The 23497-nt window shown below is 49.3% G+C and overlaps 2 protein-coding genes across 2 annotated transcripts in view; both read right to left on the reverse strand.

Moving 5' to 3' along the window:
* Positions 1-5303, reverse strand: part of chsy1 (chondroitin sulfate synthase 1) — a 53684-nt gene extending 48381 nt beyond the window's left edge. The window contains exon 1 of the mRNA XM_061735811.1: positions 4503-5303. Within this exon, the coding sequence (XP_061591795.1) occupies positions 4503-4840 (338 nt within the window). The 5' untranslated portion in view covers positions 4841-5303. The remainder of the gene's footprint in view (positions 1-4502) is intronic.
* Positions 5304-11838: 6535 nt separating this feature from the next.
* Positions 11839-22535, reverse strand: selenos (selenoprotein S). The gene is made up of 6 exons (XM_061707762.1): positions 22382-22535; positions 18527-18649; positions 17421-17527; positions 17261-17350; positions 15788-15851; positions 11839-13119 (listed from the first exon to the last, which is right to left on the reverse strand). Exons 1-6 carry the CDS (start codon positions 22452-22454, stop codon positions 13037-13039), a joined length of 540 nt encoding a protein of 179 aa, XP_061563746.1. The 5' UTR covers positions 22455-22535; the 3' UTR covers positions 11839-13036.
* Positions 22536-23497: the final 962 nt, after the last annotated feature.

A 23497-nucleotide genomic window follows, 5' to 3' on the forward strand; every position in this document is an offset into this window, starting at 1 on the left:
ATCGCAATGTGTATCGTATCGTGGCTCAAGTATCGTGATGCGTATCGTATCGTGAGGTCCTTCCCAATACCCACCCCTAATCATGGGTTCTTTTTGGAACGTAACCGCTGCGAGAAACCAGGGATTACTGTAATGACAATATCTCCACGTTGCGAAACTCGCCTTCTCTTGGCTCATGACCGTCATGTTTTTGAACGCACACACGCACACTACATTTCCTCCGGTCTCCACGTGCGTGGAAAAAAAGCTTCACTGTAGCCAGAAATAACGGAGTAACGCACCGTTTGGTAACGGTAACTGCGTTACTGAATTTAAAAAGTAATGTGTTAGAGTATTAGTTACCGCAAAACTAACAGCGTTACTAAAATGACGCATTAGTCCCATGCTGGGAGGGGGGGGGGTTCATGAACATGTAGAAAACTACAGAGTGTGCAAACAGCAATGGGAAGCGTTTTCCTGGTTTCCAGGTTGCTTCTGCTGACAGTGGCAGCTCTGCTAATGAAAGGCTGAGGCTGCACTTACTCTTACACACTAAAACACGTGACATCAAAGCCACTGCTCCGCCCGCGCTGTTTACTCCGTCACTGACTGAGGACTTGCTTGTCCAAATATGTAAAAGAAGCTTTTTACAAGAGTGTGTGCAAGTCAACCTGACTGGAACATTTCACAGATGTTGACATTCCAGTTCTGCCATCTGGCCAAGCAGATCCCACCCCGAGTCCAACTCAAGCAGATCCCACCCCGACTCCAACTCAAGCAGATCCTACCCCGACTCCAACTCAAGCAGATCCTACCCCGACTCCAACTCAAGCAGATCCTACCCCGACTCCAACTCAAGCAGATCCCACCCCGACTCCAACTCAAGCAGATCCCACCCCGACTCCAACTCAAGCAGATCCTACCCCGACTCCAACTCAAGCAGATCCTACCCCGACTCCAACTCAAGCAGATCCCACCCCGACTCCAACTCAAGCAGATCCTACCCCGACTCCAACTCAAGCAGATCCCACCCCGACTCCAACTCAAGCAGATCCCACCCCGACTCCAACTCAAGCAGATCTTACCCCGACTCCAACTCAAGCAGATCCCACCCCGACTCCAACTCAAGCAGATCCCACCCCGACTCCAACTCAAGCAGATCTTACCCCGACTCCAACTCAAGCAGATCCCACCCCGACTCCAACTCAAGCAGATCCTACCCCGACTCAAGCAGATCCTACCCCGAGTCCAACTCAAGCAGATCCTACCCCGACTCAAGCAGATCCTACCCCGACTCCAACTCAAGCAGATCCTACCCCGACTCCAACTCAAGCAGATCCCACCCCGACTCCAACTCAAGCAGATCTTACCCCGACTCCAACTCAAGCAGATCTTACCCCGACTCCAACTCAAGCAGATCCTACCCCGACTCCAACTCAAGCAGATCCCACCCCGACTCCAACTCAAGCAGATCTTACCCCGACTCCAACTCAAGCAGATCCCACCCCGACTCCAACTCAAGCAGATCCTACCCCGACTCAAGCAGATCCTACCCCGAGTCCAACTCAAGCAGATCCTACCCCGACTCAAGCAGATCCTACCCCGACTCCAACTCAAGCAGATCCTACCCCGACTCCAACTCAAGCAGATCCTACCCCGACTCCAACTCAAGCAGATCCCACCCCGACTCCAACTCAAGCAGATCCCACCCCGACTCCAACTCAAGCAGATCTTACCCCGACTCCAACTCAAGCAGATCCCACCCCGACTCCAACTCAAGCAGATCCTACCCCGACTCAAGCAGATCCTACCCCGAGTCCAACTCAAGCAGATCCTACCCCGACTCAAGCAGATCCTACCCCGACTCCAACTCAAGCAGATCCCACCCCGACTCCAACTCAAGCAGATCTTACCCCGACTCCAACTCAAGCAGATCTTACCCCGACTCCAACTCAAGCAGATCCCACCCCGACTCCAACTCAAGCAGATCCTACCCCGACTCCAACTCAAGCAGATCCCACCCCGACTCCAACTCAAGCAGATCTTACCCCGACTCCAACTCAAGCAGATCCTACCCCGACTCCAACTCAAGCAGATCCCACCCCGACTCCAACTCAAGCAGATCTTACCCCGACTCCAACTCAAGCAGATCCCACCCCGACTCCAACTCAAGCAGATCTTACCCCGACTCCAACTCAAGCAGATCCCACCCCGACTCCAACTCAAGCAGATCCTACCCCGACTCAAGCAGATCCTACCCCGAGTCCAACTCAAGCAGATCCTACCCCGACTCAAGCAGATCCTACCCCGACTCAAGCAGATCCTACCCCGACTCCAACTCAAGCAGATCCTACCCCGACTCCAACTCAAGCAGATCCTACCCCGACTCCAACTCAAGCAGATCTTACCCCGACTCCAACTCAAGCAGATCTTACCCCGACTCCAACTCAAGCAGATCCCACCCCGACTCCAACTCAAGCAGATCTTACCCCGACTCCAACTCAGACTCAATACATCACTGGTGGGGGGGGGGGGCATGTTAATACATTACTGTTATTATTATTATTGTAATTATTATCATCATCATCCTCTGACAGCGTTTTACCGGAGGGCTCTGGGGTACCAGGGGTATTAAAGTACATTACAGAGATGTGTGTAGGGCCCTGGGTGACGATCAATGCAGATGATGATCCATCTACGTGTGTTCAAGAAACACGTATGAACGGAGGGGCCGGTCCTCGGACCCGGGCACGCCCGGCACGCCCGGCACGCCCGGCCCCCCTCCTACCGCCGGAGGAGGCCCGGGGACGCCCCGGCCCCCCTCCTACCGCCAGAGGAGGCCCGGGGACGCCCCGGCCCCCCTCCTACCACCGGAGGAGGCCCGGGGACACCCGGCCCCCCTCCTACCGCCAGAGGAGGCCCGGCCCCCCTCCTACCGCCAGAGGAGGCCCGGGGACGCCCCGGCCCCCCCTCCTACCGCCAGAGGAGGCCCGGCCCCCCTCCTACCGCCGGAGGAGGCCCGGGGACGCCCCGGCCCCCCGGCTGCTCCTCCACCAACTCCTCCACCCGCTCCCCGGCTGCTCCTCCACCCGCTCCTCCACCAACTCCTCCACCCGCTCCCCGGCTGATCCTCCACCCGCTCCCCGGCTGCTCCTCCACCAACTCCTCCACCCGCTCCCCGGCTGCTCCTCCACCCGCTCCTCCACCAACTCCTCCACCCGCTCCCCGGCTGATCCTCCACCCGCTCCCCGGCTGCTCCTCCACCAACTCCTCCACCCGCTTCCCGGCTGCTCCTCCACCCGCTCCCCGGCTGCTCCTCCACCAACTCCTCCACCCGCTTCCCGGCTGCTCCTCCACCCGCTCCCCGGCTGCTCCTCCACCCGCTCCTCCACCAACTCCTCCACCCGCTTCCCGGCTGCTCCTCCACCCACTCCTCCACCCGCTCCTCCACCAACTCCTCCACCCGCTCCCCGGCTGCTCCTCCACCCGCTCCTCCACCCGCTCCCCGGCTGCTCCTCCACCCGCTTCCCGGCTGCTCCTCCACCCACTCCTCCACCAACTCCTCCACCCGCTCCCCGGCTGCTCCTCCACCCGCTCCCCGGCTGCTCCTCCACCAACTCCTCCACCCGCTTCCCGGCTGCTCCTCCACCCGCTTCCCGGCTGCTCCTCCACCCGCTCCTCCACCCGCTCCCCGGCTGCTCCTCCACCCGCTCCTCCACCAACTCCTCCACCCGCTCCCCGGCTGCTCCTCCACCCGCTTCCCGGCTGCTCCTCCACCCACTCCTCCACCCGCTTCCCGGCTGCTCCTCCACCCGCTCCCCGGCTGCTCCTCCACCCGCTCCTCCACCAACTCCTCCACCCGCTTCCCGGCTGCTCCTCCACCCACTCCTCCACCCGCTCCTCCACCAACTCCTCCACCCGCTCCCCGGCTGCTCCTCCACCCGCTTCCCGGCTGCTCCTCCACCCACTCCTCCACCAACTCCTCCACCCGCTCCCCGGCTGCTCCTCCACCCGCTTCCCGGCTGCTCCTCCACCCACTCCTCCACCAACTCCTCCACCCGCTTCCCGGCTGCTCCTCCACCCGCTCATCCACCAACTCCTCCACCCGCTCCCCGGCTGCTCCTCCACCCGCTTCCCGGCTGCTCCTCCACCCACTCCTCCACCAACTCCTCCACCCGCTCCCCGGCTGCTCCTCCACCAACTCCTCCACCCGCTTCCCGGCTGCTCCTCCACCCGCTTCCCGGCTGCTCCTCCACCCGCTCCTCCACCCGCTCCCCGGCTGCTCCTCCACCCGCTCCTCCACCAACTCCTCCACCCGCTCCTCCACCCGCTTCCCGGCTGCTCCTCCACCCACTCCTCCACCAACTCCTCCACCCGCTCCCCGGCTGCTCCTCCACCAACTCCTCCACCCGCTCCCCGGCTGCTCCTCCACCAACTCCTCCACCCGCCCCCCCCCCCCCCCCCCCCCCAGGGTCCTCTACCCCCCTCTTCCACCCCCCCCCCCGGTTCTCTCCTCCACCCACCTGTGCGCCGCCACGGCGCGGCTCTCCAGGTACTTCTGCGCCGTCATCACTCCGACAAACAGGAAGTTTCCGGCCCGGGACCTGGACCTGGACCGGGACCGGGACTCCGGCTCCTCCTCGGCCCCGGTCCCCTCTCTCCTCCCCTGCGGCCACAGACCCCCGTCCTGCTCCGTCCCCCGTCCCCCGGTCTGGCCGCAGGCGGCCGGGCTGGCCCGTCTCTTCTGGCCGCCTCTCTTCAGCTCCCCCGCCCGGGGCAGGATGAGCCGGGACGCGAGGGTGAACCCGAGCACCAGCCCCAGCAGAACCGAGAACCAGGCTCTCCTGCTTCGAGCAGCCATGCCCTACAATCCTCCCTGGAACCGCAGATACAACAATCCTCCCTAGAACCGCAGATACAGCACCGCAGATAGAATACAATCCAGACTACAGAGGGGGAACGGTGCGGTAAAAGCCCCGGCTCTGGTAAAAGCCCCGGCTCTGGTAAAAGCCCCGGCCAGGCAGCGTCGTTAACAGCGTCGTCAACAGCAGCGGTTGGAGCCGGAACAGCCCTGTGTTTCCAGATGCCCACGTAGCATCGCAGCGTCTCCCCGGAGCCGCCACCTGAACCGCCGCTGCCCGGAACATCCAGCCGCCCCGCCGGGACACGGAACCTCAACACCGCTGGAGGGAAGCAGCGCTGCTCATCTTATCATCCGAGGGAAGCGGTGTGACCTTCTCTCCATATTCTCCAACAGCTGGAAGAGACGGACACGGAGGAAACAGCCCGGACGTCGAAGGGCTTAACGGCGGTTTGAGCCGACTGGGCTTCCGTAGCTGCGCTGCGACTGGCGGACGGGGATTATGACGCAACACTGGCGTGGCGCCGCCGGTGTGCTGACGATTTCTGCTCCCTGCCGAGAAATGCTACTTTGCGGTGCTGCGCATGCGCACAGTCGTTTATCATTAAGAACACATTCTTATTTACAATAACGGTCTGGCAAGTGACAAGGGCCACTTGGGGGGAAAAGGACGTGGTTTAGGGAGTAAAACACAGTAAAATTGTAGCTCTACAAAAGGTAGAAAACTATTAGGTAGCAGCATTTTTTGGCAAAGCAGCAAAAAATGGCAGAACACCGGTGTTCTGACAATTTCTGCTGCTTTGCCAAAAATGCTACCCAAAGGTTTTCTACCTTTTGTAGAGCTACAATTTTACTGTGTTTTACTCCTTATAGCCCACTTTCTTTCCCCACAAGTGGTCCTTGGTCGCTTGCCAGGCCGTTATTGTAAATAAGAATGTGTTCTTAATGACCTGCCTGGTTAAATAAAAGGAGAATGACTGAATGAATATCAAATAAAGCGATAGAATTGTTGTTTTTTTCTCTTTATCGTATAATGTTCACAAAGTGTAACGCAATTCATGTCATGGGTAAGTGTATTTTGAAGGATCAAATACTCAACATCCCATATTATCAATAGTGTGGCAATCAAACTTTGAAAATCGACTGCGCATGCGTAGAACCACAAAGTAGCATTTCTCGGCAGGTGGCAGAAATTGGCAGAACACCGGATCCCTCCGCTCTGACATGACGTTCCTTTTTCCTTCCTATGAAGTTATTTATTTATTTAGTTATGTATTTATTTATTTATTTATTTATTTATTTATTTATTTATGTATGTATGTATGTATTTATTTATTTGGTTTATTTGTTTATTTATACCGTATGTACATACACATATATAGGTATGTGTATGTATGTGCTTATATATATATAGGCCTACTGTATGGAATGATATATAGTTATCATCACATGTGGAATATGCTGTATGATTGTGTACCGTTACTTTGTTTATACTCGGGCAACTTTTCATATGGATTTATTTATTTATTTTGTTTCATTCACTAAATCCTAAATGCACTAGTTTATAAAAGCTAACTTTTTTTTGTGAAAAGGGTAGGCGTCATAAGCTTGGCTTCAGTCTACAGTCTTTTGGTCCCTGGTTTTTTTAGTTAAAATTGTGTATATATACATTATATATATATATATATATATATATATATATATATATATATATATATATATATATATATATATATATATATATATATATATATATATATTAGATATACCAAAAATTATATATATTTTTTGTATTACCGGTACACTCACGATTTACACTTGTACTTTGGGTTATTTGTGTTGTGGAAATTGTAAGGACCAATAAACTAAATTAAACTAAACTAAAACTAAAAAAAGTTTGTTTTATTTGTTTATTTAGTCTGTGTATAGTAAGCATAATGTGCCAAATACTTCATATTCTCGGAGGGGGGGGGGGTATTTCTTCATGATTTTTTTCGACATTTTGTAAAATGTAACTATTTTGGTCAAAACAGGATTTAATGATCCATAAACTGCAACCAAAGCGGTGTTCTAACCATCTCCACGTCCCTGGACGGCTGTCCTGACACCTGAGGCAGGTTTGGTGCAGAACATCCCGGAACTCTTTACTGGAAGGAGCTTCCAGCCTGAGAGACTTCTATTCCCACAAGTCCAATCAGCTGTTCGGATCAATGAAGCCGGGAATATCCTTGAGGCTCCGAAACATTTCAACTGCAACTCCAACGTGACATCTACTGACTGTTTTCAGAACATCACATTTTCCTGACACGTGTTGAAAGCCAGACCGTGATCAGACTTCCAGATCCTGGTCAGACCAGGGCCGGGGCTTCAGGGGGGGCCGGGGGGGTCGGTACTCCCCAGGGCCGGGGCTTCAGGGGGGCCAGGGCCAGACCCGTCCCCAGACCCCCAGACTCCCAGACCCGTGCCCAGACCCGTCTCCAGACCCCCAGACTCCCAGACCCGTGCCCAGACCCGTGCCCAGACCCGTCCCCAGACCCCCAGACTCCCAGACCCTTACTAATATTTCACCACCACATTATCAGTCTCAAGGCCCCGTCACAGTCTCTCTGTCAAACCTCCCAAACCCTAAACCCTCAAAACCCCCAAACCCCTCAAACCCTCGAAAGCCTCAAAACCCCCCAAAGCCTCAATACCCCCCAAAGCCTCAAACCCCCCCAAAGCCTCTAAACCCCTGAAACACCCCAAACCCCCGAAAGCTTAAAAAAAAAAAAAAAACCCCAAACCCTCGAAAGCCTCAAAACCCCCCAAACTCCCCAAACCCTTCAAACCCCCAAAACCCTTGAAATGCTCAAAAACCCCCAAACCCTCAAAAAAAACCAAACCCCCGAAACCCTTAAACCCCCCCAACCCTCAAAACCCCCTAAACCCCCGAAACCCTCAAAACCCCCAAAACCCTCAAAACCCCCTAAACCCTCAAAAAACCCCAAACCCTCAAAACCCCCAAACCCCCAAAACCCTCAAAACCCCCGAAACCCTCAAAACCCCCAAACCCCCAAACCCTCGAAAGCCTCAAAACCCCCCAAACCCTCATAAAAAACCCAAACCCCCTAAACCCTCAAAACCCCCTAAACCCTCAAAACCCTCAAAACCCCCGAAACCCTCAAAACCCCCAAACCCCCAAACCCTCGAAAGCCTCAAAACCCCCCAAACCCTCAAAAAAACCCAAACCCCCAAACCCTCAAAATTCCCCAAACCCCCTAAACCCTCAAAATTCCCCAAACCCCCTAAACCCTGGAAACCCCCCAAAGCCTTGAAACCCCCCAAACTCCCCAAACCCTTGAAACCCCCAACCCCCACAAACCTTCGAAAGCCTCAAAAACCCCCAAAGCCTCGAAACCCTGGAAACACCCCAAACCACCCAAACCCAAACCCCCATGTGCTGGGGCGGTTTGAGCCCGAGTGCGACGCGGCAGGGATGAGAATCAGCACCTCCAAATCCGAGGCCATGGTTCTCCACCAGGAAAGGGTGGCGTGCCTTCTCCGGGTGGGTGGAGAAGTCCTGCCTCAGGTGGAGAAGTTCAAGTATCTCGGGATCTTGTTCACGAGTGAGGGAACGATGGAGCGGGACATTGACAGACGGATCGGTGCAGCGTCCGCAGTTATGCGGTCGATGTACCGCACCGTCGTGGTGAAGAAGGAGCTGAGTTGAAAGGTGAAGCTCTCGATTTACCAGTCAATCTACGCACCTACCCTCACCTATGGTCATGAACTTTGGGTAGTGACCGAAAGGACAAGATCGTGGATACAAGCGGCCGAGATGAGTTTCCTCCGCAGGGTGGCTGGACGCTCCCTTAGAGATGAGTTTCCTCCGCAGGGTGGCTGGACGCTCCCTTAGAGATGAGTTTCCTCCGCAGGGGGGCTGGACGCTCCCTTAGAGATGAGTTTCCTCCGCAGGGTGGCTGGACGCTCCCTTAGAGATGAGTTTCCTCCGCAGGGTGGCTGGACGCTCCCTTAGAGATGAGTTTCCTCCGCAGGGTGGCTGGACGCTCCCTTAGAGATGAGTTTCCTCCGCAGGGTGGCTGGACCCTCCCTTAGAGATGAGTTTCCTCCGCAGGGTGGCTGGACGCTCCCTTAGAGATGAGTTTCCTCCGCAGGGGGGCTGGACGCTCCCTTAGAGATGAGTTTCCTCCGCAGGGTGGCTGGACGCTCCCTTAGAGATGAGTTTCCTCCGCAGGGTGGCTGGACACTCCCTTAGAGATAGGGTGAGGAGTTCGGTCACCCGGGAGGAGCTCGGAGTCGAGCCGCTGCTCCTTCACTTTGAGAGGAGTCAGCTGAGGTGGCTTGGGCATCTGTACCGGATGCCTCCTGGACGCCTCCCTAGGGAGGTGTTCCAGGCATGTCCCACCTCCCTAGGGAGGTGTTCCAGGCATGTCCCTCCTCCCTAGGGAGGTGTTCCAGGCATGTCCCTCCTCCCTAGGGAGGTGTTCCAGGCATGTCCCTCCTCCCTAGGGAGGAGTTCCAGGCATGTCCCACCGGGAGGAGACCCCGGGGAAGATCCAGGACACGCTGGAGAGACTATGTCTCTCGGCTGGCCTGGGAACGCCTCGGACTCCCCCCGGAAGAACTGGAGGAAGAGCTGGAGGAAGAGTTGGAGGAAGAGATGGAGGAAGAGCTGGAGGAAGAGCTGGAGGAAGAGCTGGAGGAAGAGTTGGAGGAAGAGTTGGAGGAAGAGTTGGAGGAAGAGCTGGAGGAAGAGTTGGAGGAAGAGTTGGAGGAAGAGCTGGAGGAAGAGATGGAGGAAGAGATGGAGGAAGTGTCTGGGGTGAAGGAAGTCTGGGCATCTCTGTTGAGGCTGCTGCCCCCACGACACGGGAACGGATAAGGGGAAGAAAATGGATGGATGGATGGATGGATGGATGGATGGATGGATGGATGGATGGTTTTTTAATGTGGTTTACTAGTTAAGGTCCAAAATTACAATACATTGTGTGCACATTAAAAAATAAGAATTTCTGTAATCTTTCTGTAGACTGTAATCTTTTTGCATTTCCTGGTGAAATATGGTCTATATCTCAACGTTCATTAAACCTCTTCAAATAGCCGGTAGAAAAACTTTCACTTTTGAACCAGTTTTGAATGTTTTCAACGGTGACGATAGCTGTCTTTTAAACGTCTTTTCAACCAAAAAATGTTCGCTGGCCCTGAAAGCCTCGAAACCCCCGAAACGCCCAAAACCTTAAAAAAAAAACCCAAACCCCCAAAAGCCTTGAAATCCCCTAAACCCTCAAAAACCCCCAAACACCTCAAAACCCCCCAAACCTTAAAAAAAAAAAAAAACAAAAGCCTTGAAACCCCCTAAACCCTCAAAACCCCCCAAACTCTCCAGACCCTCGAAAGCCTCAAAACACCCAAAACGCCCTAAACCCCCCCCTCCCCCTAAACCCTCGAAAACCCCCAAACACCTCAAAACCCCCCAAACCCTCGAAACCCCCCAAACCCTCGAAACCCCTCAAACCTTTGAAAACCCCCAAAAGCCTGGAAAGCCTCCAAACCGTGTGTGCGTGCGCGTGCGTGCGCGTGCGTGCGTGCTCGTGCGTGCGCTTGTGTGTTCTGTCTCATTTGTCCACAGGACATTCTCCTAGATATTGTGGTTGGTCAACATTCATTTAGACAGATTGCAGTGTGTTTGTTTCTGATGTTCTTCCAACAGTGCAGTCCTTCTAGGGACCCACTCTGGTCCCATCAGTGATCCCACACTGATGGACACGGACCTTGAATCTCTTTGGTTTCCGTTGGCAGTGTCCGTGTCTTCAGTTTATCGTCGGTTGTTCTCTGGTACGGTCCTCCAGCCTGGAACATGAGGGTCTAAGGTTCTTCCTGACCTGGTCAGACAACGCTCCCCTCTGCGGTGTCTGGACATCTCTGGACATCACCACCCCAAACAGCCAGGTGACCACTCTCAACCCTTTAAACAGTCAGACTGTCTGAAGACACCTGGGACGTTGATTACAGGCAGTACTGGAGTTGAGGGGAGTTGAGGGGGGATGGCATCCCCCCTGAAATAAAAACGGTCCAAATCACCCCCCCCCCCCTGAAATAAAAACGGTCCAAATCATCCCCCCCTGAAATAAAAACGGTCCAAATCATCCCCCCTGTAAAACTGCCATCCCCCCTTTCCATCCCTTATGTCATTTCATCAATGAATGTGGTTTTACTGCTATTTCAACATTTAGACTCATCACCAGAAAAATAACTTATTTGACAATTTTCACCTGTTTCAGTAAATTTTCACTTGAAATAAGTAGAAAAATCTGCCAGTGGGACAAGATTTATCTTCTTATTACAAGCAATAAAATCTTGTTCCACTGGCAGATTTTTCTACTTATTTCAAGTGAAAATCTACTTGAAACGGGTGAAAATTGTTGTTTTTTTCCAGTGATGAGTCTTGTTTTAAGTGTAATGAGATTTTTTTTTACTAAAATGAGACATTTTAACTAGAAATAAGACAAATATTCTTGTTAAGATTGTGAGTTTTTGCAGTGATCCATGTTACTTATCCTGTGAAGGACAGAGTCATATTGATAAGTTCAGAAAAGTGTTTTTTATTGTTGTGTTTTGATGTATTTGATGTAAGCCCAGTGGATATTTAAAGCTTACAGAAGGCTGCATTTAACTGCTGCTATGTCATTCCTGCAGTATTTCTGCAGCTGTTTTGGTCACTGCTATTATTTGTAATACATTATTTGTAATCAGCACAAATTATCTGTCCCCATATGATCAAATCCACCATCCCCCTGATTCTTTTTTACAACTCCAGTACTGCTTACAGGACACCCTGCTTCGTTACCAGTGGGCTTCTGGTAATCTAATTTGTCCAGGTTCATTAGTTAGCTGCTCTTGTATTGGTTGGGTTAAACCAGTTGGGGGTGATGTGAGTGGCTGTGGGGGGTTTGGTTGTGGAACAGCTCCATCACAGAACTGCAGTCAGACACACAAACTTCTAATCATAGCCTTTATTGCATTAAAATGAACACAACAGACAAAACCTCCTTAAATTTCAATATAGTGAGACATTTCCTGCGGTTGAAACGTCTATTAACTCTTGTGATCAGAGACAGCTCACCAGTTCCAGGAGCTGCTGGAACGGCAGCTCTAAATCCAAGCTGGCAATGATGAAAACAACAAACAGAACCAGACACACGACTGTGATTCATCAGCCGGACCTGCGGGTCCAAGCCCCTTTCCAGGACCGGCTTCATGACCAGCTTTCACTGCACACGTTCACCCGAGCAGAGGACCGGGACATCCCAGCGGCTCAGAGGGGTACAGAAAATGGAAACTTTGAAATAGGAAACGCAAGGTATAAACTATAAACTTTGCTAATTGAGGAGACAGGATGTATAGGAGTATAATCTCCCAGCTCAGGAGAAGACGCCCCTGAAATATCACTGGAATGTCAAACGGCTGGAGAGTCGTTTCAACACTTATCGCAGATCACCAACCCGCTTCCATCTGTCACATTTGTTGCATTCGAAATATTGGCCCCAGAGCAGAAACCCCCCACCCTTACCCAGAGATAATCACCCCCATCATGCCCGATGGGGATATTCCGTTTGGCGTTTACATGACCCAATATTATTTAAAAGGAGTAACCCAGGGCTCATATTCAGGTTTTTAAAAACCCCAATATGAGCAAATTCGGGTTATTCAAAGGGGTTATTGGTGTTTACATGGCCGTGTAAATTCGGGTTATTGCCAATATTGGGGTTTTAAAAGGGTTATTGATGCTGGAAACACAGTCTCTGTTACTGGAGCGTCTCCACCGGTCTTCACTTCCTTCTAGCATTAACGCAGAGATGTCATGTAGACGTCTCCTAGCGTAGCCATGGTAACCCCCAGAGCACCCTGGGCTCTCTGTTAGTCTAACAGGGATTTGGGTGGTAACCGGAGTTTCTGCTTTGACACCCGTGTTGACAACAGTTTTGTCACAAAAGTGGAAAAACCAGCTAGGATTTCTAACCCTTCATTGATTCAGTGAGACATCAGTGTTATTTCAGCGGCGGCCTCACTCCTGCAGCGGAGCGGAGCAGGATGTCCAAACGGTGTCAGTGAAGCTTTGGTTCAGTGAGCCGGTGTACACGTCAGGCTGTAAGAGGTCAGAGGTCGTGCAGACCAGACCCCTTACAGGATTTAACCTCATCCACCAGACGACGGGCCTTTCCTCCCGGGTCTCCAGGTGCAGGACGCCCCCCCGCCCTGCCCGGACAGGGGGCTGTAGTCTGGAACACATGAAGAGAAGAGAGAGGCAGAGGAGTCAGGAACACAGGAGCTTTTCCCTCCTTTCTTCTTATTTTGCTGCATTCAATATGGCAATATTCCCAGAGAGCTACTAGGTGGGCTACTAGGTGGGCTACTAGGTGGGCTACTAGGTGGGCTACTAGGTGGGCTACTAGGTGGGCTACTAGGTGGGCTACTAGGTGGGCTACTAGGTGGGCTACTAGGTGGGCTACTAGGTGGGCCCTGTTCAAGGATTGTCAACAGCTGAGAAGCTCACGAAAACAAACAAAATAACGAAAAACTAAAATTGAAAAAACAATTTCGTTAACTGAACTAAATAAAAACTAAAATTAAAAGACAAAAACGATAACTAACTGAAACTATATATATATATATAAAACTATAAAACGAACTGAAATTATAGATATAATTTCCTCCGTTTTGGTCCCTGTCAATATAAGCCTCTTGGTATGATTCATTTATTCCGCTCTGGCCGTTTATCTCCAACTGGCAGCTACGGCACCTGAACGCCTCACGGTCCGTGACGTCAAAACTAAAACTAAAACTAATAAAAACTAAACTAAAACTAAGCATTTTTGAAAATATAAAAACTAATAAAAACTAGCAAACCCACACTAAAAACGAATTAAAACTAACTGAATTGAAGGAGAAAAAGTCAAAACTATTATAACCCTGCTGAGAAGCTGTATTTACAGACACCAACCACTCGTTTTCTGCGTCGGCACGCTGAGGAATTCCAACAAGCGAGTCCCTGCAGCCTGGTCCTGCTGCCAGCAGGGGGCGCCCTGTCCTGCTGCCAGCAGGGGGCGCCCCGGGCTGCCCCTGGTCCTGCTGCCAGCAGGGGGCGCCCCGGGCTGCCCCTGGTCCTGCTGCCAGCAGGGGGCGCCCCGGGCTGCCCCTGGTCCTGCTGCCAGCAGGGGGCGCCCCGGGCTGCCAGCAGGACCAGGATGGAAGGGTCACGCTGCAGTGAGACTAAGGCCCAGTCCCATTCCCCCCCTAGTCCTACTTTTCCGCACTACCCCTAAATGTTGTGCGTCCCTGTGAGGGTAGTGGTGTCCCAATTCCTCTTTGCATCTAGGGCTAGTGGACATAACGAGCGGTAGGGAGTATGAATCTAACCCTTCACAGCGAGGGACTGACTAGCTGACCGAGGGCCAGAAAAATTTCCCAGAATGCTTTTCGTCGTCATTTGCAGACTGAATAAAAAAAAAAAAAACATGGCGGACATTTCTTATTTTTTAGTGAATAAAATCTATATTTCGAGTTAGTTTCTGCATAAAAATGCGTTTTGATTACAATATATATTTTACTTTCATAATATTCACTCAGTGAATGTACATAATCACTCGTTTGCTTGTTGTTGCGAAGTCTTTTTCAAACCTCAACAGAATAAAGGCTGATTTATGGTTCTGCGTTACATCAACGCAGAGCCTACGGCGTGGGTTATGCGGCGACGGGCGCGGTACCCTACGCGGTACCCTACGCGGTACCCTACGCGGTACCCTGCGCGGTACCCTGCGCGGTACCCTACGCGGTACCCTGCGCCGTACCCTACGCGGTACCCTACGCCGTACCCTGCGCCGTACCCTGCGCCGTACCCTGCGCCGTACCCTGCGCCGTACCCTGCGCCGTACCCTGCGCCGTACCCTGCGCCGTACCCTGCGCCGTACCCTGCGCCGTACCCTACGCGGTACCCTGCGCCGTACCCTGCGCCGTACCCTGCGCCGTACCCTGCGCCGTACCCTGCGCCGTACCCTATGCCGTAGGCTCTGCGTTGGTGTAACGCGGAACTATAAATCAGCTCCCGAGTTCTCATCCCGAAATTTTTCTGAGCAAATTTCTTAATAGGCGTTGTTTGGATAAACTGAGCCCAGGTTGGGGATCTTAACAGTTACTTTTACGCCTGAAAAAATATTAAAACTTAATAAAGTGTCATATTAACAGCACTACAGCTGAAATTAAAACAGCTTTTAGCTCTGGGCTTCCTGATATGGTGTGACGTTTGTGCAAACGTAACTACGCAGTCGCTTACGTACCGGAACGTAAACCACGCAGTGACGTAGCAAGCTACATTTAGGGGTAGCGCTGAAAAGTAGGAGTAGGGGGAGTATTGGGACAGGGCCCTGGGAAGATTACAAGGGCCCTAAAATCTGTGGCTTCATTTTTAGGGGTAGTGGTAGAAAGTAGGGGGTGTATTGGGATTGGCCCTTTAGCCGCTCCAACACGTACCAGTACCGCTCCGACACGTACCAGTACCGCTCCGACACGTACCAGTACCGCTCCGACACGTACCAGTACCGCTCCGACACGTACCAGTACCGCTCCGACACGTACCAGTACCGCTCCGACACGTACCAGTACCGCTCCGACACGTACCAGTACCGCTCCGACACGTACCAGTACCGCTCCGACACGTACCAGTACCGCTCCGACACGTACCAGTACCGCTCCGACACGTACCAGTACCGCTCCAACACGTACCAGTACCGCTCCGACACGTACCAGTACCGCTCCGACACGTACCAGTACCGCTCCGACACGTACCAGTACCGCTCCGACACGTACCAGTACCGCTCCGACACGTACCAGTACCGCTCCAACACGTACCAGTACCGCTCCAACACGTACCAGTACCGCTCCAACACGTACCAGTACTGCGCAGCGGCTTCTTGTCCGGCTTGGGTTTGGCGGCTGACGAGCTGGCCTCCTCCTCCTGCAGAGACGACAGACGGGTCAGGACAAAGCAAGAGCAGTGACCGACAAGGTCCTCCTACCAAAACTTCCCCTCACCACATTCAGCAGCAATCATCTATTTATACCGTATTTTTGCGACCATTAGGCGCATATAAACTTCTTTTTTTTTTTTTTTTTTATAAATGTGCCCAATGTTCCAATGCACCCATTGTATTATTTAAAGGCTGATTCATGGTTCCGCGTTACACTGACGCAGAGCCTGCGACGTAGGACTGCGTCGACTTAACGCGGATCCATAAAGGCGTGGTAGTAAAGGGTGAATTGCCCGTGATTGCCCGGCGACGGCTCCGTGGCAGGACCCTGGAGCGGACGGGGAAACTCGGACTCCCTACCGAGAAGGAGACGCTGCTCCCGACGGGCGGCAGGCTCCGTCGACTGTTGAAGGATTGTAGATGCGTGGGCTGACGTGTCTGCTGGGCTGGACTGTTGTTCCAGCTTTCGCAAAAGCCGGCATCATTTCCGAGAGGCCGCACGGCAGGAAAGTGACTTGGCTGCAGCGCGGCCAGAGCTGCGGGCTCTGCCCGTCGCAGCTGATCAGTTCTCCCGGTCTCAGCTGATCAGGCTCAGGTGAATGCAGAAACGGAGGATGGAGATTTCGATGGGTTTGATTAATGTAATAACTTGAATAAAGTACAATCAAACTAGGTTTTGCTCCTGCTTTATTTTTTTAAATTTTTTTTCCCGTTTGTTGTTGTGCACGCGCGTGTGTGTGTTGTAAGGCGGCGCTCCATGTGTGTGTAGACGGCGCCTTTTCGGTCGGTGCACCGTGTGTGTGTTTTAAATCCAAAAATGACACAAAAAACTGAGGGTGCGCCTTTCCACACGATGCGCCGAATGGTCACGAAAATACGGTAACCACTTTTTCCTGACAAAACCATGACATGACCGGTGAAGTGCTTCTGTCTGTGTGCACGTGGATGTGCACGTGGATGTGCACGTGGGTGCCGGTATCCAGCACAGCCTCCTCTCTCACACTGCTCTTCACTGAAACGTCATCTCTAGCACCATGACTTCCATCAGCGTGGAGATAACTAGGCCTGTATTGAAAATTTTTCCGATTCTAAATTGATTCTCATATTAATAACTAAAAATTGATTTGTACGTCTTAAGATCCATTTTAGGAAAACATTAAAGTTTTCAGTTATAATTGCATAAATTGTCTATTTTCCATTACTTTATATACTGTCTTGGGGTTACATTTGCATAAAATGCTAAAAACCAAATTCTCAAAAAAAAATTGGAATGGATACCCAGCCCTAGAGATAACATCACTTCTATTGTGAACACAACTTTTCATCTAAAAAACAATAAATCCTGTTTGCAAGATATTCAACAAAAAAGAAGAGAAGAGTAAAGGTGTGCACGTGCCTGCAAGGGTTTGGGGGGGTCTCTGCAGCTCTTCCCCTGCCTCATACTCTCCCAGCTCTCGATCTTCTGCCTCCTCTTCTCTTCCTCTTGCTGAAACAGAAAGCATGTGAGCCGTGTTCCGGGCCTGGACCCGCAGCCTCTGCTTCCACCTGCTACTGACCTGTCTGCGTTTCTCCTGGAACACGGCCGCCTTGGCGTCCAGGTCCTCCTGCATCCTCTTCCTCGCCGCCTCCATGCCCTCTTGTCTTCTGGATACCAGCTCAACGTCTTCATGGTCAGAGACACAAACACAACACCGTTATATCAGCAATGGAGATGAATCCATGTATCATTCGTTATTTCCATTTTCAATTGGTAATCAAAAATCAAAACATGGAAAAGTGACTGGTTATTTTGTTTTTTATTATAACACAAAAAACGTCTGGTTTTTCATATTTCAATTTTAGCCACAGATCAAAAATACGAAATAGAAAAACGGGCCACAGGACTGAATTTGATTTTAATATTTAATTGGTCGGGTTTACGTGACCCGGCGGTTCTACATCCATGGTACGCGGCAGTTCAGGTAACCATGGCTACCATGGTGGCGCTGGAACAACAGATTAAGGATTATTTTTTAAAGATTGATTAAGGACTTGTTCCTCAGCGGTTTGATGCGCAAACACATTTCCTGCACGTTGCAGCTATGTGTCTCCTGCAATGCTCAGAAATGAGCGTCAGAAGATTCTGTGCTCGGCATGATCTGAGGAGAAAAAGATGCAGCCTATATCAGACGCAGAGCTGGAGAGCGCTTTGATTCAATCTATTTATGAAGTTTTTATTCAGATGTCCACAGTATATTGCAAATATTATACATTATATAGCAAACACTGACAGTAAATGTGTAATCCCGTGACAGACGGGACCATCATATGGCCGAAAGTTCATGACCGGCTATCTGTCTTCACTGGGGGTGCATGCTGCAGGTCGGGTTGGAAGAATTAATGTAGTCCCACACGTGAGGTATCCATGTGATTACCATTATATGTATAAATTGCACTTTTTACAGCACAAACTTTACCTGACGCCGGAATAACCAGTCACTTTTTCATGTTTTGATTTTTGATTGCCAATTGAAAATGGAAAGAACGCATGATACACGGATTGAGAAGATTTCCTCATGAAGGGTTGATGTCCTCTAGTGAGATAGGAGGGAGGTTTGGTGCTCCCCAAGAATCTCCAGTAGGAGGATTTTCAGCATGGCCAGGCCAGGCCGGGGGGGGTTACCTGGCAGGGGTCCGGGGGGGCTCGGCCTCCTCCTCAGGTGCTGCATCAGCAGGTGGATCAGCAGGTAGAGCAGCGAGGACACGGCCAGCAGGAACCAGCCGTACTGGGACAGGAACTCTCCCACTGAGGAAACACGGAACAACCACAGGACTGAGTCCCAGGAACCTGCTGAACAACAACTACACCCACCAGGCAACGCCGGAGCTGGGTCCCAAATCACATACTTCCACCCTAATGAGTAGCAAAAACAGTAGCATACGTTAGATTTTTTAGTGCATCCGAAACATTAATACGTACTCAATAGTATGTACTATCCATACTCATTCTGGAGAATTTTATTAGTGTGGATTGATGGACACTAGCTAAGCAGAAACTTCCCACAATGCAATGCAGCAGTGTTTGGTTGCTAAGTGATACATATCATAAGTATAATATTAAGTATAATAATATTATTATATAATATTAATATTATAATATAATATTAATATTATAAATTGGTATATAATAATATTATATAATGTCATCTTGTTTCGGCCAGAATAAACGGGAAATAGCGGAGCGGTGCTGCTACTGCTGCTGTTACCATGGTAACAGCTGCTACTGCTGCTGTGACAGGTGTTGTTACCATGGTAACAACTCCCCCTCCCAATGGCAGGAAGTGCCGTGTGGCTCCGAGTAGTACGTCCCAATAAATGCATACTACTGATATTTACTAAAAAGTGTGCCGAACTTAAGTATAATTTTTGAGTATATATTGTTTAGCATGGCATTTCGGACGCAGCGCAGGTATTTATTTCTTATCAAATGTCTAAATCCTGTCATAAAGGCCTCGTTAGTGTTTTAAAGAGTTTAGGGCTGAAACGATTCCTCGACTAATTCAAGTAATTCGATAACAAAAAATGATCGAGGAATGTTTTCTGCCTCGAGGAATCGTTTAATTTTGCAGCTCAAAGCAGGTATTTCACTTTTATTTTCAATCCACGCTATATTCTTCTGGTCCGTTCTCCTATATGTCCCCCCTCTAGCCCGGTACATACATAGGTTCCTCTAAACATCTGTTCCCGCTACAGTTTTAAAAGGAATCCTGGCTATTAAGACATGTAGGTCTTAAAAGATAAATGTTGGTATCAATTATAACAATGTGATATAAAAAACCTTTTTGATGTCTTTGTTTTTATAAAATTTGAAAATATAATTTAGCTCGTAGGTCGCCATTGTTGTTTACACTGCAATGCATTCTGGGTAGTGACGTCACACGGTTGCACCTGCTGGCCCCCGTACACTGTTGTGACTGTTCAACGAGATAATCCAGAGGATAAACATGTCATCTGTTCAGCCGTTTCAATTTGAACCCGAGCACAAGGTCAAGGAGGAAGACAACACTGAAAACATATCTCAAAACGAGCCAAATGAAGACCAAAAAAGACGGGATGAGGCGAGAGTGGGACAAAATCCCAGCAACTGCGTCTCAATGCAAACAGAGGAGGAGAGCGTTTGCTGTCAAGAGCTCGTGTTTTTGTCAGCAGCTGTTCACTTTAAGCTATTGTGTGATAAAACGTATTCCAATATCAATAATTCTGGAGATTATTAGCATCCACCGCTGTCCTATGCTTTATAAATCATTAGGACAGGTGGCGCCGCCAGGATTCAATTTCGTAATAGGCACAGAAACAGTCCGTCCACTGCTCTATTTCAGAGTCTCACTCGGCCTGAATATTACACTATCCATTAGGTAGAGGATATGTTGGTTGGCTATTCAGAGTTCAATAAGTATTTTTTCCTCAAACAAAACTTTGCAGTGACAAATTGGATAAAGTGCGCACGGCGCACTACAGATATGGTGACATTATTATGCGCACCAGAAACACAGATGCAAACATAAACATTAAGGTGTCAGCGCATCAGAAACACAGATGAAAACACAGCTAAACAGGTGCACCTGTTTAGCTGTGTTTTCATATGTGTTTCTGATGGCGGCGCAACAGAAACACAGATGAAAATGCAGCTAAAAACATTAAGGTGACGGCGCACCTACAAAAAAGTAAAAAAAAAAAAAAGATCAGAGTCGTGCGCATCTTACCAGTGCATTAAACTGTATATAATGCAGCGGCGCAGCCAGCCGGAATCCTGTACGCACTGTGCATACCCTTTTTTTGAAGGATTTATTTTTGGTACGTGCTGGGTCCATCGTTTGATGACAGACCAGAGGCTGAGGGGACTGGCCCGGGACTTTGACGAAACGGGAGGCGCAGACTTCGTGTCAAATAGGCAAGAACATCTTTATTTAATTTAATGACGCCAGATCTGGCTGGGGTTTTTATTGTAGCATCGGCTATCTGCTAGTTGAAACGTGTGGTCGGTTAGTCTATCTGAGTTTTATGGTGTTTTTATTGTTCATGCTTTATGGTGCGGTACTTTTTTTTTACTTTTTTGTAGGTGCGCCGTCACCTTAATGTTTTTAGCTGCATTTTCATCTGGGTTTCTGTTGCGCCGCCATCAGAAACACATATGAAAACACAGCTAAACAGGTGCACCTGTTTAGCTGTGTTTTCATCTGTGTTTCTGATGCGCTGACACCTTAATGTTTATGTTTGCATCTGTGTTTCTGGTGCGCATAATAATGTCACCATATCTGTAGTGCGCCGTGCGCACTTTATCCAATTTGTCACTGCAAAGTTTTGTTTGAGGAAAAAAGATCTTTGAAATACTTATTGAACTCTGAATAGCCAACCAATCTATCCTCTACCTAATGGATAGTCTAATATTCAGGCAATATTAGGAAATTGAATCCTGGCGGCGCCACCTGTCCTAATGATTTATAAAGCATAGGACAGCGGTGGATGCTAATAATCTCCAGAATTATTGATATTGGAATACGTTTTATCACACAATAGCTTAAAGTGAACAGCTGCTGACAAAAACACGAGCTCTTGACAGCAAACGCTCTCCTCCTCTGTTTGCATTGAGACGCAGTTGCTGGGATTTTGTCCCACTCTCGCCTCATCCCGTCTTTTTTGGTCTTCATTTGGCTCGTTTTGAGATATGTTTTCAGTGTTGTCTTCCTCCTTGACCTTGTGCTCGGGTTCAAATTGAAACGGCTGAACAGATGACATGTTTATCCTCTGGATTATCTCGTTGAACAGTCAAAACAGTGTACGGGGGCCAGCAGGTGCAACCGTGTGACGTCACTACCCAGAATGCATTGCGGTGTAAACAACAATGGCGACCTACGAGTTAAATTATATTTTCAAATTTTATAAAAACAAAAGACATCAAAACTGATTTTTATATCACATTGTTATAATTGATACCAACATTTATCTTTTAAGACCTACATGTCTTAATAGCCAGGGTTCCCTTTAACTAAAAGAAAATGTGCTCCAATACAGCAGGTCTCAGAAGTTTATTTTGAACACTGCCAAAACTCAAAATCTTAAAACTTAACTAGAACTTAAAATGTGCTTGACACAAATGAAAGTTCAATTGAAACACGTGGGAAAAACACCTAACCTTTTAAGTGATGTGTGTTATCAGGTGTAATGGCATTTTTAGGTTAGAAATAAGAACATTTCTTGGTAAGATCCTTAGTTTTTTGAGTGAAGGCAGTGAATTTGATCAACTGGTGTAAGTTCAGGGTTTTTAAATGCACAGCCATGAACCTACTGGATTATATAATTTAGTCTAAGTAATGTCAATTAACATCTAACATGTTATGTATATTTATAATCGCTCTTTAATTAACAAAAATATGTTTTATCCGATTAATTGATGGAATTTTCAGTAGAATACTGGATTACTAAAATATTGGATAGTTGCAGCCCTAAAAGAGTTTATCATCATAACAGCAGGAGTTACCAGCGAGGCTCGGGAAGCTCAGGTCCGTGTTCTTCAGCTCGCTCCTGGGGGGCTGCTGCTCCGGGTGGTCCATCTCAGGGTCCGGGGGGGCCGGTTCAGCCCGGATTCAGCCCGGAATCAGCCCGGAATCAGCTCGGATTCAGCTCGGATTCAGTCCGGATTCAGCCTGGGATTCAGCCGGGATTCAGCCCGGATTCAGCCGGGATTGAGTCTGGGATTCAGCCTGGAAGAACCAACAGACCGAAGGGTTTTAGGTTTTAGGGAGTCTAGAACAGAAAACCTGCTTCCGCCCGACTGAGAACGGGATGACGTGGTTCTGTTGTCGTCGTCTTCTTCTTCTGCTGCTGCTGCTGCTGCTGCTCCAGACAGCGCAGGCGCATTACCGCCACCTAGCGGCCGTCACCGTCCACCCGCGTTTGTGATCCGCGTCAAGCTTGTGAAGAACAGACGTTTAACCAGAGACGTTCTATAAACCGTGTATAGAAGATCTTTGGTTTAACCAAAATACACCTGATTAAATGTGTCCTTTTCCCTCTCAAAGATTCTCAGTCGGGCAGACATTAATGTTATATTTGTTTAAAAAACATCTTACATAATGAATGGTTATTGTTTTAATTATGTTAATGATTGATTTATCCTGACATGGTTATTTTCTAAGTCCTAAAGAATCGTCAGATCAGTTTATCTTGTATCCTTAGTACTGAAAATCCCTAAAGAGATCAAATTTAGAGAAGATTGTATTCATTTCTTGTGGAAAAATAAAAAAATGATCCAAAAATGGTACTCTGTGTAAAACCAAAACATTTGTCAGTCTGGAAATTGAAGGTTTTACTATTTAGAACAATTCCTTCAAAGTTAAATCGTTAACTGACTTATTAAATTAAAAAAAAACAGAACTTAATTTTTTTAGGCTTAGGATATATAAACTGGGGTGCAAAGGTGCATATGAATAACAAAATAAATTAAGCATTTAAATTCACATAATGGGGCATAGAAAATGAAAGGAATTATTAAATTAGAATAACAAATAACGAGCAATGTTTAGACTTATTTTACTTGCATTTTTGTTTTCTACTCTTTTGAGACATGTGAAAAAAATCTTAAAATCGTTAATAA

Source organism: Cololabis saira, chromosome 2, assembly GCF_033807715.1.
Source record: "Cololabis saira isolate AMF1-May2022 chromosome 2, fColSai1.1, whole genome shotgun sequence".
NCBI lineage: Eukaryota > Metazoa > Chordata > Actinopteri > Beloniformes > Belonidae > Cololabis > Cololabis saira.